We start from the raw sequence: 20,635 nt of genomic DNA on the forward strand, positions 1-20,635 counted from the left end.
ACTATTAAGTGTCTGTATATTTTTGCATCAAAGTATTTTGGAAAGAGATGTAACTACCCAGAAATGTCGTTGGATAGTAATCCGACTACTGGAGTAGATAAAAAAACGCAAAGAAAAGGACAGAGATAGGCAGTCGAGATCCATAACCGACGACGAAGCTTCTCCTAAGTCAGTCGCTGGTTCACCAGTACTCAGTGAGGCGCTTTCGCAGCCCCTGATATTCGCTACCTTTGAGTCGCAGGCCTCTACCGACACCCATGTGGAGTCCAGCATGCCGCAAGATACTCAAGGTATTGGACCGACGGATGTATCTCCCTCAGATGGGTCCAGAGCCGCTGAGCAGGCACCGGCTTCTTAGGGTGTATTCAGACCTCAACATTTGTGTATCAAACCGATGAAAACTGCAAAACCAAAGATTACAGCAACTTCTAAAACTAAAAAACCGACGCATGAGCCATGTGCACAGGCCTCTCTGCCTAAAAAACAGATGATCAAAATGGCTGAAGACCTTATTACCTTGATCAGGGGTACCCATCCCCCTTCTGATAAGAGGCCTAGGCAAGACACATTATGAATCTTCAGATCAGGTTTCTATTTCTTGTGATTCCTCTTCTGATAAGGAATTATCTGTGCCTCCCTATGAGGATTCTGATGCTGAGAAGTCTATTCCATCTGCATCTCCTCCTGAGGATTATTCATTTGGAGAAACCTTGCATACTTTGAGGGAGCATTTTCACTGGGAGAATCAAGGCTTCTCAGAATCAAAAAAGAGGCTCAAGGATTTCCTTCTCCCTCAGCACAGGCCTTTATCCATTCCCCCTGTTTTAGGCATTGTGGATGATGTGTTTTCGGAGTCAAGCTTGACCCCTGAATCCTTACCTCCAGCTTCCAGTAAGCCTGCAGATATTACAGGGTCACTGACTCTCATACATTTTTATTTAGAAACCCTGCTGCTGATCCTGAAACAATTTCACATGGTCCAAAGGGAGTTAAGGCCTCAACAGCAAAAAATCCTATCCCCTCTGACAGAGATTCAAGGGCACTGGACAGATGGGGGGAAAAAAAGGTTTATACATCTGCAACCTTGACAATCAGGGCCTTAAACTGTCAGTTTCATATGCTTAAGTACCAACAACATGTTATAGGATTGCTGAAACAGAAAATTATGTTGATTTCAGAATGTGCAGAAAATAAAGAATTGCAGGAATTATTGCATGAAGCTGAACAAGTTGGAAAGCATACTTTGCAATGTGGTTTTGATTCCTTAGAGGTCTCTTGCAGGGCCACAGTTACTGGATCGGTGATTAGGAGGCATGCTTGGTTAAAGGAACAACATTTGCCCGATCATGTTAAAGCTAAATTGCTAGAGGCACCTTTACAGCATGATTCTCTGTTTAGTATTAAGGCAGAAGAGGTTTTAAAGAAAATGGAAGACAAAGTTAAGTCTAGGCAAACTGTTAAAGACTTCTTACAAGTGCAGCCACCAAGATTCAGTAGACACAGGCCTACAAAAAATTGGTCCTTTCCTGTGTCAGACAGAGCTCAAAGGGACAAATCCAGACGCCCAAAGGGTTCCAGATACCAGGCGCAAGATTCATACAGGTCAAAGCAATGGGGCGCTTCCACCTCCAAATCTGGAGGAGATAAAGCGCAAACTTACAGAAAGCAATCCCAATGACTTCCCTATGCCTGCACCAAGCACTTATCTTTTGGCAGCACCCATAGGGAGAAAATTAACACGTTTTGCTCAGAATTGGCAGTTAATAACCCAGGACAAGTGGGTACTAAACATCGTATCACAGGGATACAGATTCCATTTCCACACACTGCCAATGGCAAATGGTTGGCCAGATCTGCCAAAAAATCAATGGGCAGAGGCACAAAAACAGGTTATGTCCCTCATGGATATGGGGGCCATTCAGACAGTACCAGAACAGGAAAAAGGACAAGGTTTTTACACAAGACTGTTGGTACCCAGAAAGGACAAGGCCTGGCGGCCAATACTGAATTTATCGATTTTAAACACATACCTGGACATTCCAAAATTCAAAATGCTGTCTGCCCATGCTGGGCAAGAATGCTTGGCTGGTGACTTTAGACCTAAAAGAGACATACCTGCATGTCCCAATAAGACAATCGTACAGAAGGTACCTCAGATTCAAGGCTGGCTTAATGCATTACCAATTCTCTGCACTGCCCTTTTGCTAAGTGCCTGGCACCAGTAATTGCATTTTGCAGACAAAAAAGTATACAAATATATTCTTACTTGGGTGACTGTCTCATTCAAGCAGAGAACCAAGGACACTCTTCTTCAACACCTGGCATTTGTGAAAAGGATTCTAACATGCCTAGGGTACACAATAAACGAAAATAAATCACAACTGGTACCCTCTCAAAACATAACATTCCTGGGTGCAAGCTTGAATACAACTGCCCAGATTGCTTACCTCACGCCAGACAAGCAAAGGCGACTGACTACTTACTTCAAACTGATGGCAACAAAAACCCAGTCTTCTGCAAGGCAAATTCTGCAGGCTCTGGGCTTCATGGCATCCTGCATCCTACTGATTCCATATGCAAGACTGCATGTGAGGAAGCTTCAATGGTACCTAAAAAGTTTATGGAGTCGACATTCTCACAGTCTGGAAACAATGATTCCTCTCATTCCCTGCCTGCAATAGGAGTATCTATGGTGGGCAAAGGCATGTCATCAAAACATGGGATGGCCATTTGCTCTACCCCCTGCCAGCCAAACCATAACATCAGATTATGCCTGGTGGGCCCACATGGCAAGAAGATGCATTCAGGGCATATGGTCACCAAAACAAATGCATCTACATATCAACCAGAAAGAGATGCTAGCTGTTCAAAATGCCCTAACAGCCTTCAAGGACTCACTTCATCCAGGGCAACTACTGATAAAGACCGACACCACCACAGTCATGTGGTATATAAACAAGCAAGGGGGCACACACTCATACCCCCTATGCAGATTAGCCATGGCACTGTGGGGCAGAGCTTTGACCTACCAAATACATCTTCAAGCTCAGTTCCTGTCAGGAGAACAAAACACTCTGGCAGATGATTTAAGCAGAAACCTTATGGATCTTCACGAGTGGAAACTAAATCCACAAGTCTTCAGCATGAGAACAGAGAAATGGGGAAGCCCAGACATAGATCTATTTGCCTCTCCTCAGAATGATCAATTGGAAAAATTCTGCACAAGGACTTATCACAGACAAGCATGGAAAGTGGATGCCCTATCCTTCAGCTGGAAAAACCTATCAGTTTATGCCTTTCCGTCTCTGCCTCTTCTCCCCAAGGTCCTCCTAAAAGTCAGACAAGAGAAACCAAAGATAATACTAATTGCCCCGGACTGGCCCCACCAATACTGGTACCCAGTTCTAAGGAACTTGTCTCAATACCCAGCTTGGACCTTGCCTCAAAGACCACAGCTACTGTCCCAGTAAACAATCAGATCCTGCACAATCATCTACAGACTCTGAACCTGGCAGCATGATCATGTAGTCATACAAACAACTCCTCTCAGTAAAGCTGTGATGGGTGTCATTTTGGAAGCCAGAAGGCCTAGTACTAGAAAATCTTATGCTGACAAATGGAAGAGATTCTGTGCTTGGAATCAAGCACAAGGAACTGATACAGCAGAACCAAATATTCCTCAGATATTGCAATACTTAACTGAGATGCTTGACAAAGGCCTATCTTTCTCATCAATCAAAATCCATGCCTCTGCCTTTTCGGCTCATTACAATACAGAGCCACCAATCTTTTCTCATCCTTTACTAAAGCAGTATCTTAGAGGAGCCAAACATTTAAGGCCTCCTAGAAGATCACCATTGCCTGCAATGGGACCTCAGTTATGTGTTGGAAAAGCTCACCCTGCCTCCATTTGAACCAGCTGCTACCACTGATATAAAGTTCTTATCATGGAAAACAGCTCTGTTTCTAGCAATTACTTCAGCAAGAAGAGTTTCAGAGCTACAGGCCCTCATGGCTGTTGAACCTTTTATTATATTTCACCCAGACAGGGCATCTCTGAGGGCAAATCCTATTTTTTTTGCCTAAGGTGGTTTCCAGTGTGGCTCTTAACCAAACAATTCATCTGCCAACCTTTTATCCAAATCCACAGAACAAGGTGGAGAGAATTCTGCATTCCTTGGATGTACACAGACAGCTAAGATTCTACTTAAGCAGGATTAAAGCTCTAACAAAAACTGACCAATTACTAGTGACATGCTGCAGGATCATAAGGCAGGGCTATATCAAAGCAGACAGTTCCAAAGTGGATAAGCCACTGCATCCGTTTCTGCTACTTAAACCATGGTAAACCTGTGCCCAAGGGCATTAGGTCGCATTCCACCAGAACTGCAGCTACTTCAGCAGCCTTTCTAAGGGGAGTACCAACCAAAGGCATTCTAGAGACTGCTACTTGGAGTTCTGTTCACACCTTTACAAAGCATTATCATTTGCCTCTCTACACTAAATCCAGGGCAGGCTTTGCCACTGCATTTCTGCAGGACCTTATAGCCACTGCTAAATGCTGTTTAGCTCCAGCCCCCCAACCATAGCTTTGGGATTCTACCCAAATGTATTGACTGCAACAGTGAAACACGAAGAACATAGTACAGTTGTGTACACTTACCATAAATGTAGATGTTCGAGTGTATTCACTGTTGCAGTCCAGGTTACCCTCCTGCCATCCCCCTGTCATTCTGGAGTTTATCTTTCCTTTACTATCTTCTACAACCTATGTGATGTATTTGCTTGTATATTAAGGTAGAGTTTATTTTGATGCATGTATATATATATATATATATATATATATATATGAGGCACCTGACATCGGGGGCAAGAAAAACTAAAGAAAATGGCGTCTGCTGCATGTTTTATACCCCTGATGACCTGACGTCATGGAAGTGGAGACAGCAACCGACGCAGGACCCAAGACTTTGGAATTCAGGCTGACTCAGGGCAACCTGCCAGCAGATTACCCAAATGTAATGACTGCAACAGTGAATGCACTAAGTGTACACAACTGTACTTTTCCAGGCCCTCCAGTGATTGGCAGTCTACTCCCAGATGTTGCATATTTCAAAAGTAAGCTGGAAAGACTGATTACAGTGTGCACTAACTGACTGATCGGGACTATATGAAACTGTGTCTAACACAGGCTTTAAGAGTCTGAAAGGAAGGCTTTCCCAGTTTCAACTTTCAATGCCCAATAAAATGGGTAGATGAGATATTTTCATATTTATGTCCATATTTTCATAACCGTGAGACATACATGCTATTGTAAGGAATGGTCTGAAATCCCATGGTGGTAGTCTGGAAAATGTATTGTTGATATCCATTTATATCATACTATACTGGAGATATTGCTAGTTGTTTTGTTAGTAGTTATGAAAATAAGTAATATTTCCATATGCAATTAAAAGGTATGACAACTGGTGCAAATCACCTACTCATTTTGTTTATTTTATAGTGAAAGTGTTAGTTGTATTTTGCTGTTTTTTCATTTTTTACAGTTTTGTGTTCTATATCTTCTTTTTTAGCTTTGTTGTATCCGCACAATGGCAGCAGCTTCTGGCTTTTCAGAGCATGCATTTGGTTTTGTTACTTTCTTTCACTGTTTAAATTACAAACAACCTCTCTCTCTCTAATCTCATTCCGTCCACCACTGCTCTTTTTCTTTAGTTTCTGAACTAAACTGCAAGTCAGCTGCTGTGTTGTAAGTCAATGGTAGACATTACGTCTGCCTTGTATACTGTTGGCTTACAGAATGCAGTGCAGTAAACAAAGCTGTGCACATTCCTATGTAAGCGGGTTTGTTAGTAAAATGAGTATTTGCAAATCACATAATTACTATTATGGTTTAGTATAATTTTATATAATCTTAAAATAATCCTGTATGAATTTAGATATTTTTGTAGGGATTGTCCTAAAGCCTTTTCCCGGAATCCTCAGAGTTATGTCTACAAGACCCAATCCTGTGAATTCTAACATTACAGAAAGTAAAAACTAGGCAGCAACTGAATGTGCTAAAAAACAAAAGAAAGAATATAAGGTGAAGGATCAGATGAGAAGGCCAGAAATGTGGAAAAAACATAAATATAGTTGCAAGTACAGAAAACTTGTGGAAGAGCCTCATGTTGATCAAGAATGAACACAGGAATGGTTAAGGAGAGGTGAATTCATGACAAGAAATGAATGGTTAATATTGGCATCCCAAGATATAGTGGGCTACGTACACACTGGTTTACAAAGTCCATTGAACATGTGGGAGAAACAGACATATGTAGATTTTTAAAACCGAACTGGGAACAGTCACACACCTTGTTGCTGGTTGCTACACACTAATGGCAGAGGGATTCTACACTGAAAGGCATAATAATGTGGCAAGACTGCTACACTGGAGATTGTGCAAATATTATGGTATCGAAGTGGCTGAAAAACACTGGAAACATGAGCCACAAAGAATCCTAGAACCCAGTACCAACAGTTCAAAAGATAGATGCTAGAAAACCGAATATAGTGGTCCAAGAAAAGAAGACAAAACTAGCATTGGTCATTGAAATCGCCACACCCAGTGACTACAGTGTCTTGCGTACAGAGAGACACAAAGTCATAAAATACCTTGATCTACAGGCAGAAACGAAACATTTATCCCCTCCAGTGGCCTTCCTGAAAACACTGGAGGGGATAAATGTATCTCCGAACACCATCATACTAGGTGACTTCAGCTACCCTAATATAGACTGGGAACACTACTCAAGCCCAAACACTCTAGCCCAAAAGTTCCTGGAATTCATAAACTCAAATGCCATGGAACAACTAGTCACCATCCCCACAAGAGGAGAAAACATACTTGATCTCATCATCACGAACATGGGAGCACAATGTTCAACGCCGGAAGTATACCCCTCACTGGTGAGATCTGATCACAAACTAATCTCGCTGGAGGTCCTCATCCCGCCCCCACCCGAAATGAAAAGACCACAGTAAAGAACTTCTCGAAGCCGACTTCACACTTCTAAAGACTAGTGTGGTCTCCTTTAAGGCCCCTGAGCCGGCGGTTAACATTACTCAAACCGCTGAATCACTTACAGATGCCTTCTACCAGCACCTGCAGGGCTGCATGGATCAGACAATCCCAAGCAAAACAAAGACTCTTTGTACCAAAGGCAAGCGTCCAGTCTGGTGGACCCCAGCCATAAACAAACTCTACAACAAAAGGAGAAAGCTACTACAAGATAGAGCAAAATCCTTAAAAGGTAAGACACTGCTGATCACTATAAGTAAAAAGCTAAGAGCTCTCATAAAATCATCCAAAGCTAATTTTGAGAAAGAAATAGCTAAGGACTCTAAAGACAACCATAAGGCATTCTTTAGCTATGTCAGAAACCTAGGAGGAAACTCCCAGATATGCTCAGAATTGGTTCAAAATGATGTGAAGATTACTGATCCTACAGACATTGCCAACATACTGGCTGAAAGGTTCAGTGCAAACTCCCCTAAAGGAGAGATATCTATACCAAATGATTGTAGCCCCAAACATCTCTAACGCCCAGGTGAGAACTGCTCTCTCCAAGGCAAAGAACACAGCATCCATGGGACCTGATGGTGTCCCCGGCTGTGTGTTCCATGAACTCAACGAGGAATTAAACCCACAGTTAGGACAGCTGTTTAATCTTAGTCTCACCTCCGGATATCGCACTCAGGAGTGGCACAGCGACTGTGGTCCCACTCCACAAAGGCGGTGCCTCCACCGACCCTGGAAATTACCGTCCCATTAGCTTGACAAGCCTTATCTGCAAAGCCATGGAGAGGATCATAATGGATCTCATAAATAAAGACATAGGGAACTTGCAGACTTTGGATCCAACCCAGTTTGGCTTTGTCAAAAGCAGATCATGCCTTCTAAACTTGGTTGACTTTTTCGAAACAGTCACCAAGGCCATTGACGAGGGAAAGGCAGTCCATACAGCCTACCTAGACCTGGCGAAGGCTTTTGATACAATACCTCACTCGGGTATCATTGAAAAACTCATCAACTTAAATGTAAACCCATACATTACAAGATGGGTTGCAAACTGGCTGAGTGACAGAACCCACAGGGTCACAGTTGCTGGCGCCATGTCAGACTTGAAGCCTGTCACAAGTGGTGTCCCACAGGGCTCAGTCCTGGGCCCACTCTTGTTTGGCATCTACTTTTCTGAAGTACAAGCAAACACAGGAGGGTTATGGCTGACAAAGTTTGCAGATGACTGCAAACTGGGCGCCGTAGTTGAAAACACATCCGACACAGATATCCTTCAGAAGGGTCTCACAGAAACGGATAACTGGTGCCAGAGCCATGGCCTAAAGTTAAATGCCAAGAAATGCATAGTCATACCCTTCGGGAAAAATAAGGTTACCCCTAGCTACCATATAGGTGGCAATCCCCTGAACACAGAAAGTTATTAGGGACCTGGGAACCCAGGTTGACAGTAGCCTTTCATTCGACACTCATATTGCTAAAGTAGTTAGGAAGACCTTCTACATTGCCCACCTTATCATGAAGGGATTCACATCTAGATCAAGGGAAGTCATAGTCTCCCTATACTCATCACTCATCAGACCAATGATAGAGTACAATGCCCCATTCGGCATGTATCTGACCCGACACTTGCAGCAGCTGGAGAGGCCACAAAAGTTCCTCACCAAAAGGATAAAGGGTCTCAAAAATCTGTCTTATGCTGCCCGACTGAAAGAACTCCAGTTATATTCAGTCGCTTACCGCTTGCTCAGAGGTGACCTATGCCTGACATACAAGGCCATGTCAAACCCAGATTTGATGAACATGCTTCATCTCAAAAAATCTAGATCCCTCAGAGCCACAAGGGCGGGAGACTTGAACCTCGACACGGTTATTAATAGGACGTGCTGGAGGGATAGATTCATCACCCAAAGACTCCCTATGCTGTGGAACAAAATCCCGGTTTATGTGAGGCAGAGCACCTCGCTGGCCTTGTTCAAGAGGAATCTTGACCAATGGATGGGAGATCGCAGATACACCCCAGGGGTTACCTCAGTGTCACTGCTCGACAGAGGCACAGCAAAATAATGGGCATAGTTTCTCCAAATTAAAGGGGTGGCGTAAGCCACAAAACTATGGGCTAGGCTTATAAATGCCCTCGGGTAGATAGCCTAGTATGAACCTATGAACCTATGAACATGTGGAAGAAAGGTATCCAGACAGTTCCAGTAGTAGTAGGAGCAACTGGTCTTATAAAAAATAATTTAAAACAGTGAAAGAAACTTCTCTGTGTGGAAGATTTTCAGTCCATATATTTCTAGTTAATCACTGTATATTAATCAGATCAGACAATAGTAGTAGAAGTAGCGAACGTAAACACGTCTTAAGTCAAAACAAAACAAAAAGTAATAATAGAAAATATGTAATTGTACAGCATTACTAAGTATTCAAAAGTAATCCAAGCAAGGCAGGCAGTCTGTTTCCAGTCGAAAATCCTTTAAGTACACAGACAAGCAATCCAAGTAAAACAAAAATAGAGTAATAATTTCCTCATAAGCTTTCTAAATATATATATACTTTTTATCAGGCATGGGAGTGGTTTATTGTGCTGGAAAACAAAGTGTTATTGGTACACATGTTAAATTCACATCCCTTCTCCATCAGTGTGACATTCGAGCTGGTCCTGCCCTACCTTGTAGCTGTCATAATAATATATAATCCTTATGTACTTAAATAAAATTTATAATGATGTGGTACCTCTTATTTAACCAAGTAGATTATTAAGTCTGTGATTTTATCCAAGACCATATAGTACATGGCTGGAAGTATATCAACCTTAGTTCATTTGGTAATCAAAAAAATATATATATAAATATATACATATACATTTTGCATGTAAAAATCAGTTTCTATTTTCATAACCTGTTGTTAACAAAGATCGCTTTCGTCCTTCTAGACTTCTTCAGGTCTGTGTACAAGAACCATAAAAGCCTATATAATTGTATAATTAGTTAGTATTGTTATTACCATCATTTTGAGTAAAGTGGAAAAAAGAACCAGAAAAAAATTAAAATAAGAAAAAATGTATGTATGATGATGGAAACAAAATATACACTTAAATTTCAACTGATTTAAAATCAGTTTGTAGAATAAAATAAAATAAAATACAGTTAGTCATGTAAACAATGTGGCAATTTTCTAAGTTCCAGTGCACTTTTAATTGAACAGTAGTAGTTTAGTCCAGGCTTTCCTAAAAGAGTTCAGCTTTAATTGCCACATGAGTTATGTTTCTCCAGAATATTCGGGATGTCTCCTTCAAGATTACCCATGTGTATGTGATCCAAGATCTGGAACTTAAAACATGTGTGCCTTTTATGAAGAGAAAGGTGTTTGGCTAGTGCATTATTTTTACATCCATTGCGGATTTATGACAGATGACATGAAATCCTACACTTGAGTTTATTTACAGTCTTGCCCACATAGAATGCATCACATTCATTGCACTGTGCCCTGTAAATTACTTTTTTTAGTGTTATAGTCACCCCCTGCACTGGTTTTAATGATCTTTTTTAAATAAGGGCAATAAAAACTATCACCTTGCTGTATAAATATACAAAATGTACAATTAGTTTCACATCTTTTAGTGCTTTTCTCACATGGTCTAGGTTTAAATTAAAAAAAACTTCTAATGTTCCTGGCCTTCCTATAAACAAATGATGGAGCTTTGCCTAAGATGTTAATCAGAAAAGGGTTTCCTGTGACAATGTCCCAGTTTTCTTCAATAATATTTTTGATACTGTGATAATCCGGTGTATGTCAGGATGCAGCTATTTTTGCATTTGTTATTCTCTGTGGAATTACTTAACATTTTTATACTGGGTAGGTTGAGTGAAGGTGCTTCAGTCCTTTTCAGTTATATAAAGAATTTACAAGCGTATTTAGATGCGTTACCAATTCATGTAACACCATATGAATTGCAGGAGGAATTACTGGGCACATTGCGGGTGCTGCGAAGAGCACTTTTGGCTAACATCAAAGAGTGAAAGAATACTAATTTCATGAACTTTAATCATACTTTGACTTAGGAATGGGGTCTATTCCTGTCAAGGAATTAGAAACCCAAAAGACTTGGACAAATTAAAAAATCAAGAGGCCTTGAGGATTTGGACAATGTCTCCTAACCACTTTCTAATAGCAAAGCACATTCTGGGAAGTGGGTTTGAACCGTGAAAGCCCTTACTTATTTTGTTAAAGCTTTATACTTTTGCCTGCCTGGAACTCAGCATTGTTTTTATTTTAGTTTGCACACCCTGGGAAAGTCCAGTGCATTAGCAGCAGGCTGAGCAGATCTGTTCTTCTTCCTCATGTGTGGCCATGGAGCCTGACAGTGGCAAAACAGATTTTTCAACCACTGGGGCTAACCTTGCTGCGATCAGTTTCCACCCCTTTTAAAAAGTGCAGCAGCTACTTTACCCTGATCACCCAAGAGGGGGAGTCCTCGAGCGATGCCCTGGTCCACATTTGGCTCCTGGGTCTACTGAAAGCATATCTTCCCACTCCTCTCATACTGAAATTTCTGCAGAAAGCAGTGCAGAACAAGGCAACAGTGATTCTCATTGCCTGCAGTTATCTTCAATATGTGTGATTTCTTTGTTCGGTCTCATGTGATTAACCCACCATGGCTGCTGGACCCCATTCCAAACTTTCTCAGCTGTTCAGGATGCTCACCCAGACATCGCAGCCCTCAAGTTATCTGCATGGTTTCTGAGTTTTTGTGTTGGTTAGACAAACTAGGCTTTTCTCAAAGGTTGTATACATTCTGTCTTCTCCACAGAGCCCCTCTACCAGAAAAGTATACAAAAGTAAGTGGAAGAGATTTTCTGTTTGGGCATCCATTATGGACTCAGAACCTTTTTCAGCTTCTTTCCCTGCTATCTTGAATTTCCTGGCTGACCCTTTTATGACAGAACTAGGGTTGCCAACCATCCAGAATTCTTCTGGACTGTCTGGAATTAAGGGGCACTGTCCAGAAAACGGAGACTACCTTTACCAGACAGGGTGTCCAGAAAAAATAAAAATCAATGTTGCTTCACTGGTTATTTTTCCAGACTAATGGGGCTTCAACTAAATGTATAACCCAATCTTAATCAGGGATTAAAACATTGTTTTTGTTCTTAAAAATTCTACCAAAATCACCAGTTATAGGAGGCACACAGTAAAGTTTTGAGCCAAAATCAGCTGACAGATGCAATTTACTTTCATTAGTTTCTTAAATATCAACCCACCCTCTACATCTGTATAAGCATAGGGCTTACCGACTGTTTTGAGGATCATGGGTAGGTTAGAGTTTGTAAATTCAACATGGCAGCCTCCTTTGGTGGTGAGACTTTACAGAGTGTGATGTTTTTTTCAGAGCTTTAAGCTTGGAAATGTCATGAGCAGGCATAAACATAAAATGCTCTTTGAGCTGGCTTAGTGATATCAATTTAGACAGTTGACTTTAAACAGTAGGAATTGTAAAACAGGCGAACCCAACACTTCAAGCGGACCAGGTGAAGACAGAATTGCACTTAGGATGAGTCATTTGTTGGGATGCACAGCACTCCTTACTGGAGTTTTTGGGGTCTACCAGACTGCAAAGTATTATTTACAGAAGAACACTTGGCTGAAGAGGAGAAACCAAAGGTGATACAGGGGGTGGGAGAATGTATATTTTGTATTCAGATCAAATGCTGTTGTCCCCTACCTCCTTCCTATTTTTTAAAACTGTACTTTACTCTCAAAAAGTTGCCTATACGTATTTCAAAAAGGTTCACATTATTTGCAGCTTACAAACACACACAAGGCAATTTTAGTGGTATGTTGCTGTCTCCTAAACATGTTTTATATTGCATATCTTTATTTGTTTATACAGTTTTAAACATCACCTGCTTTTTCAGCTATAAAATTTCCAAGCGGCAATCTGAAAAACAAAACAAAACACTTAGCTGTCCTCTTGGTAGGGGTGAGGCTTATTTATGTTCATGGTTTTAGCTCATTTTGCTCATTGCTTGCTGTGATTTGGTGTTTATGGCAGAAGGTTCTCCTAGCAGTAGAGTTTCATGTTTTGCAAACAGTTGATTATTTCTGTAAGTAGTTGGTGCAATGTTTGAGAAAGTTGTCCTAGCAAAATACTACAATTTCTAAATAAAATGTTTTGTGTGAGCATCATTGAGTAATTCAGTACCTGTCCTTTTTTAAATACCCCAGCCCTTTATGTAATCATGTGTAGTATGGCATCTCATAGTATAAGTTCCTACATAATAAGATGAGGCAACAGGTAGCTCACTTGTAGATCACAGAGGGTTGTTGTGTAAGGCTGTGGCTCTGAGTGGATACTGGTAACAATCTGATGTACCAGAGGAATCTGTTATAGGACCAGTGTTATTGCATGTGCCATTTGTAATTTATTCCAACCCATAACAAATGTTGGGTAAATAAAAACGTTAAGAATATTAAGACTGGGGCATGTGTGACTAGAAGTGCAGACTTTTCACATATAAATGGATACTTAAACATGGCAAACACCTGGAAAAAACTAACCGGGTTAGCATTCAGTATGAAAATAATATAAGGTTTATGCAAATGGGTAACAAAAAGATGGGCATGCTTTTATGGGTGAAATACCTAGGCATTGTGTTAAGCAGCAAGCTGCAGTTTGCACAAAATGTCATACTAGACAGGAGCAGAAGTCTAGTGCAATGTGGCATCTTATTCAAGGCAATTTAAACAGGACATCCAAAAATGCTTAATGGCCTTTATATTAAACTAATTCACCAGATGCTTTTGCTTTTGTGGATACCAAAACTCAAATCTGTCTTTATTGGAGCAAGACCAGAATTTCAAAATCTAAACTCTCCTGTAAAGACTTAGACTGTCAGTGTACTTAAATATGTTCAGTATAAGGCTAGCATTTTCTATGAGTCTATGTGTTAGTTCTGGAGACTTTAGAAACGATGTTTCCAGAATTGTTGACAAGTAAAATCTCTGAACATGCATCAACACAGTGCAATGTAAAACTGAAAAAAAAATGCTAGAAAGAAAACAGGTTTCAGAAAGCAGTCTCTGGCTTCACACCCTCATTATTACTGTCATGAGGAATTTCATTTGTTTTGTTTCGTTATCCATTTATGGTATCTGACTCTGGTACAAAAGTTACACACATTTTGCTTTCACGTACATGTCCAGAATTTTTGACATGAAAAGTTGGCATACCTTGACAAGACTAGCTATTTTACAATTGATGTCCAGTTGTTGGCCATTTCCAGCTTTTACATAGGTGAAAATCAAACTCCACTTGCTTTGTTGAAGTTGTCTAAGGCCTTCTTAAGGGGCACTTTCATTTTCTGGCCTCATGTTAGTGATCCAGTACTGTGCTGGAACATTGGAACATTATTGTTCTTCAGGCATTGATGAGACCTCCATTTTAACCTGCAGTGATAGTTGAACTGCAATGTTTTTGTTGAAAAACATTGTTTCTAGTGATGGTTACTTCCATTAGAATGGATGAAAGAAATTCATACTCTTTCTTGTAAGCCTCCATACTTGGTATGTCACAAGGACAGTGTATCACTGAGGACAAACCCTTCTTTTCTGGCCAAGGTAGCTTTGGATTTTTTGCTGTACCAAGCCATCAGTCTTCCCATTTTCTTTCCCCACTTTTCCATTAAGGGAGAGTACATGCTACATTTTTTGGATGTACACCAACAGCTCAGATTTTATTTGCATCTTACCAAGAACATTAGAAAGACTGACCCGATTTTTTGTATTCTTTTCTTCTACTTAATTGGGTATATAAGGAGAAAGGTCTGTCCCAGGCAGTCTGAAGGCTCATTCTACTAGGGCTGTTTCTACTTCATCAGCCTTTTTCTCCAGAGTACCAATTGATGACATCTGTATAGCAGCTACTTGATCTAATGTGTCCACACCTTCATATTTGACTAGAAACTAGACTTGCAGTCGAGGTCCAGCGTGTCTTTTAGCTCAGCCATTCTCTGGAGTGCCCTTCCTTAAGCTCTCCCAAGGTTTGGAGTACATGGGGTCTCTGAAGTGTGGAAAGAAACAGCGTCAGATATGAAAGTTATGTACTTACCATAACAATAGATCTGTGTTTGCCTCCTCAACTTCCCTCTCCCTACCAGGTCTTATTTCATATTCTGTTGTGTCTAGAGTGACCACACTGATCTGTTGGGAGCCTGGTCATGCTATATCTGTATGTTCTGTGTCCCAGGTGTACCTCTGTGTATCTTCAGGGATTATTCTGTTTTGTGGGGGTGTGATTGTACTTGTTGTAGGAACTGTGTAAACTCAGACTGAAGTACATTGATGCTAGGAAGAGAATTATGGGTAAAGGGATGACCCTGAGCCTTGGATCCAAAGTCTGGAAAGTGGCTGTAGTCGGATCTGTTTAGATTCAAAGATCCATTTATTGAGGAGGACAAATGCAGACAACACAGGTCTACCATTATGGTACACAAGTAAGTAATTTTTTTTTTTTCATTTTATAGTTCCATTAGGTTTTAAATGCAGACTTATCAGCACCACGTATTAGGGTTTCAAGAGAAAAATCCTGGAAGGTTTAGATGCGTCATTCACCACCATTCATAGTTATTCAAAACAAACACAGCAAGTGTGGCAAAGAGTTATCATGCTGTTGCTTTGGGGCTAGCCATGCTTCACTTGCTGTTTTTCACAAAGGAGCAAGTCAAGTGTTAAATCTGTCCCATCTTTTAATGAATGGTTTAATTAGAACTTAGGTTTTTTCACATAATGCATGGATGAGCAATTGCGGTTTTATTTTCTAATTATGGTATTGTACTGTTTACTTTATTTCTCTCTCAGTTAAGACAGCTGAAATCTTTTGAGCTATCCTTGAAAATTTCATTGTCTGATTTTATTATCTTTTTGTTATCGTATTCCAAACTAGAAGGGCAGTTCATGTATTCCATCTCATCAGTTTTCCAGTCCTATAGATGAGGTTAAGGGTGTAGTCTTCCAGAGCTAAAAATAGACAGGATATTTGTATAAGGGTGTTGGAAGGTAATAGCTTAAACTGTATGTTTTAAAGTTCTAAAACCCCATCCAGTGTAAAAATCTTCATCGGACTCCTAAAGAGATTCCGGCTGCATGTTTCAAAAGGAAGGCTATTTTAACATACTGTTATATTTCTATGTTATTAACATAACTTTTGTCCTGAGTAATGAGTTCATGCATTTATAATGTAGATGCGAAGACATGGTTGATGTACGAAGATTAAAGATGTTGCAAATGGTACAGCTATTGAAATGTGAAGAGGATGCTACTCAGGTAAAGTCTAATTTCCTATTATGAAATGTGATTGAGTTATTTTTGTAATCACTTTTTCTTGCCTGTTTATTTCTTAAGTCTTTTTCCTCACAAACCTGCCAGCCATCAACCCCCCAACACACACACACACACACACACACACACACACACACACAGCTGTTAGCCTATTTGTTCCTTACTACAGTGATCTTTGTTCCCGCACATCACAATCCGTGGGGTTATCCCATTTTTCAAGTGGGATTTACCATATCAGAAGTAATTACTATTAGCATGTGGCATAAGGACAAGATTCAGTCAGCAAATACAGGAGAGATGCCTGAATAGAGAAATGATAAAAATCAGCAAGCAAGGGAGAGTAGTATTGCTAAAAATAAATTCAGAGGAGTACCTTCACAAGGTGGTCCCTGTTTTTGCAAAATTTCACCAAGACAACACTGATATGTAGACAGTATTTCATGTCGCATGTATCATGTACACTAGTAGGTTCAAAATAAAAAAAGATGGCTGGGTACACAAATCCCAAGATAAAAAAGTGCCCATTCGTTAGGCGTACTGGTGCCAGGACTTGAAAAAGTGACAGTGAAGAATCCTCAAGACACGGAAACATTCCTACAATGGGGTTAGGCCAGGCTCAGGGGGAGAATGGCTTCCCTGTTGTAAAAGGAAGTAGTAGTCCACAAAAACTGACAGGCCATAAAGACGATGGGGTGGACTAATGAGGATAAGGAAGAAATTATGTAGTGTTACTATTATGCAAGAAGCCCAAAATTTCCAGATAGAAGATATTAAAAAAGATTGAGAGAAATTTGAGGAAAGAAAAGTACTTGCACAAGGAAAGTTGTCAAAAGCTTCAAATGCAAATTTGTGTTCATTTCATGAAAAACATTCTATAAACCAAGAAACCTTGGGCTGTTTGGAAAAAGAAGCAACTGAGGAAGTGTGAAAATATAAAGAACAAAACCTAGATATTTTTGAAAGTTATGAAAAAGAAACATGGACATGGGAAAGAAAGATCTGATGTAGTGCAATATTTATGCAAAGGAGAAAGCCTAACTAATACAAAATAGCAGCTTCAAAGGTATTTGAAGAGAAATACAGGCAAAGGTACCGAGGTATGGAAAATTTCACAATACAAAACATAAGATTACAAAGGGGTGCACAAAACAGAAGATTAGTAAAGCAGAAGTTAAACAAATAGAAGCTGAAGTTGTGGAATACCTGCAAACTGAAGGATTTAATGTAGAAAGGCTAACACAGGTTGTCACTGCATGATAGAACAATGAGTCCTCAAAGTAAAGAGAAACAGGTGGAGCGGGAGACATCTGAAGAAGAAATATGGACATGAGAAAGAAAAATGGATTTAATATGGTGCATTATTTATGCAAAGAAGAAAACAAAACTATTCAATACAAAAGGTGACACCAGAGATATTTCAAAAGAAATATAGGCAAAGGCATCCGGATATGGACAATTTTACTATACAAAAAATAAGAAAACAAAGGAGGAAGTAGAGAAGAGGATTAGTAATGGAGAGGTTAACGAAATAGAAACTAAAGTTACAGATTATCTGTGAAGTGAAGGATTTAGTGTAGAAAATCCAACTCTGGTAACGTCACAGCATTATAGAACATAGAGTCTTCAAAGTAAGGAAAAAGAGGTGGAATGGGAATCATCTAATCATTTGCCACATGAAGGTATTCTGAGCCTTCAGTAGAAAACCAGTACACAAGTTCAGTTGGTGTTGCACAGCAAGGGAAGGGGCAGGAAACGGTGGCAACTCTGACACACTTGATGATGTGGAGTGATTGGCCAGTGAGTTCTCATATGAAAGAACAACGGATGACATGGGATGCAGCTGAAGAGAATATGTCATGGGAAGATGCGCTAGAACTTTCTGAAGAATGCCAACAGGAAACCGCGAATAAAGAAAGTGCCCTCCATTTAGAAGAAAAAGATCTAAAGGAAGAATTGCTTTATTTAATAGAGATGGATAGACATATTAAGATTGATACATGAAGTAGATTAAAGAATGCCAGTAAGACCCAAAATGCTAGAAGCCCGATAAAATGGACTCCGTAATCAAGACTATTAACAGAAATTCATGAGATATAACTGAAGTAAATAGGATGTATGGCAGCTAAATTAATAACAGATAAAGTCTTACTACAAAAATACGGGGTAATAAGGGGAAGAAATCAAATGCCATCATGGAAGTATCAAATATAGAATACCATAAAGCAGTTATGACGAGAAGTGTCACTGTTAGAAGAGTATAGTAGAGGGAGCAGTTCAACAAAAATATGTAGAAAGATAGATGTGATAAAAGCAACGCACAGTATTAGAACAGCTCAGGATCTGTAAACCAGTAAGAGAATAGGGAAGCAGCCTTCAACACTTTTAAACAAGAACAATATCTAAGCAGTTCAGTATTTTCGGGGGTCTTTGGAATGTGGTTCTTTGTGGCCTTCTGAACTGCTTAGAACAGATCAAGATCTATCTTACACTATTGCAAACTAAAGATACTGGCACAGGCAGCAAAACTTAGAAAGATATGCAGATAAGTATAAAGAAAAAGTGCAAAATAAGCAATTCGCTGATGACCCAAAACAAGTTTTATAGAGAATTGGGAAACAAAGCAAAAGAATTAGAAGCACCACCAAAAAATGAAGAATTAGACACATTTTGGAGACATATCTATAAAGATCCTGTAGAACATAAAGAGATTTGAGTGGATAGAAGTAGAAAAAGTAGTTCAAATGTACGGGATATGAAATGTGGTGAAGTAACGGCCAGAGAAACTGAAACAAAATTAAGAAAAGCTCCTAAATGAGAAACCCTAACTTCTAGCTAAAAGTGTGAACATCTTTAAACAAAAATTTACCCTAAGTAAGAACTACTTACTTGCACACCCCGAACAGACACCAACCTGGTTAACAACAGTAAAAGCTGTACTCTTCCTTAAGAGTGGACCTGCAAAAAGTATAGACCAATAACTTGCCTTCCGATGATGTATAAACTATATGCTGCAATGAATGATGACAGAGTTTATAATCATTTAGAAGAAAGCTCTGTCAAGATAATAGAAGAAAAGGATAACAAAAGAAAGTCATATGGAACAAAGGATCATTTGTTGTTAGTAAAGTCGTAATGGAGAATTGTAAAAAGAAGATTAAGTATGACATGGATAGATTACAAAAAATAGAATTTGACAGCAAGCCACATCCATGGATCAAGGAGTGCTTACAGATATATAACGTACACCCTACGTTGATCAATTACATAAGTGACCATGAAACAGTGGCAAGTCACTTGTAATTAAGCCATGATAAAGGGCAGATTATTATCCCAGGGATAATGATTCAAAAGAGGATACTCTAGGATGACTCTCTGTTATGCTGCTCTTTTATTGTGCCCTTACCCCATTAAGTTGTTTACGTAACTAAGTCATGGTTACAGTCTGGCTCCCAGACAACAAAAAAGTATAAAGACCTTTCATCTTCTTTTTGTGGATGATTTAAAACTGCATAATTCATCAGATGAGGAGCTGAAAGCACAACTGGAAGTGGTGAAAACTTTTTCAGATAATATAAGAATGTCATTTGGTCTTGATAAATGTGCAAAAGTAACAGTATAAAGCAGGAATATCTGCAACACCAAAAAAGTGTCAGTCTGGAACAGGCACGTGATATAAAGGAACCTGAGCAGAAGGTAGTATATAAATATTTGGGAACTGAATGATCAACAATTAAACATGAACAAATGGGAACAATATTCACTAAGGACTATTTTAGAAAACAAAAGTTTATACTGACATCTGGGAACAAAGTCCAACCTATAAACCTGTGTACCCTTCCTGGTCTAACTTACAGATTTGGAGTGATTGACTGGCCCTGAAAGCTATAGGATAAGTCAGACAGGAAAACAAGAAAATAGCTTCATGCTTATTGAATGACGTATAAAAATCAGTTTATACCAAGATTATGTATTCCTTGTTCTGAAGGAGGTATGGGTCTCCTCAAAATTGATGTGTGTAGATTTGCAGTCATATGACTGCATACATATTTGCTGACCTCGCCAAATCCAAACATAGTGAAAGTTTTGAAACATGAAGAGAACAAATCTGACTTCCCTGCTTAGTTTAGCAGAAGTATATGTGCTAAAAAACAAGAGAGATATAGTTGGAAGTATAGAAAACTCCTGGAACAACCTCATGTCAATCAGGATATGCTGCATGAATGGTTAAGGAGAGGTGAT

General features: G+C 39.7%; 1 protein-coding gene across 1 annotated transcript in view; it reads left to right on the forward strand.

The window, feature by feature from the left end:
* The window catches only part of SESTD1 (SEC14 and spectrin domain containing 1), a 1,957,182-nt gene that overhangs the window by 1,557,154 nt on the left and 379,393 nt on the right, over positions 1-20,635 (forward strand). Inside the window, exon 17 of the mRNA XM_044075265.1 lies at positions 16,300-16,381. Coding sequence (XP_043931200.1) covers positions 16,300-16,381 — 82 coding nt within the window. The remainder of the gene's footprint in view (positions 1-16,299; positions 16,382-20,635) is intronic.

The sequence above is a fragment of the Protopterus annectens genome, chromosome 6.part0 (assembly GCF_019279795.1).
Source record: "Protopterus annectens isolate FY-2018-M chromosome 6.part0, PAN1.0, whole genome shotgun sequence".
Taxonomy (NCBI): domain Eukaryota; kingdom Metazoa; phylum Chordata; order Ceratodontiformes; family Protopteridae; genus Protopterus; species Protopterus annectens.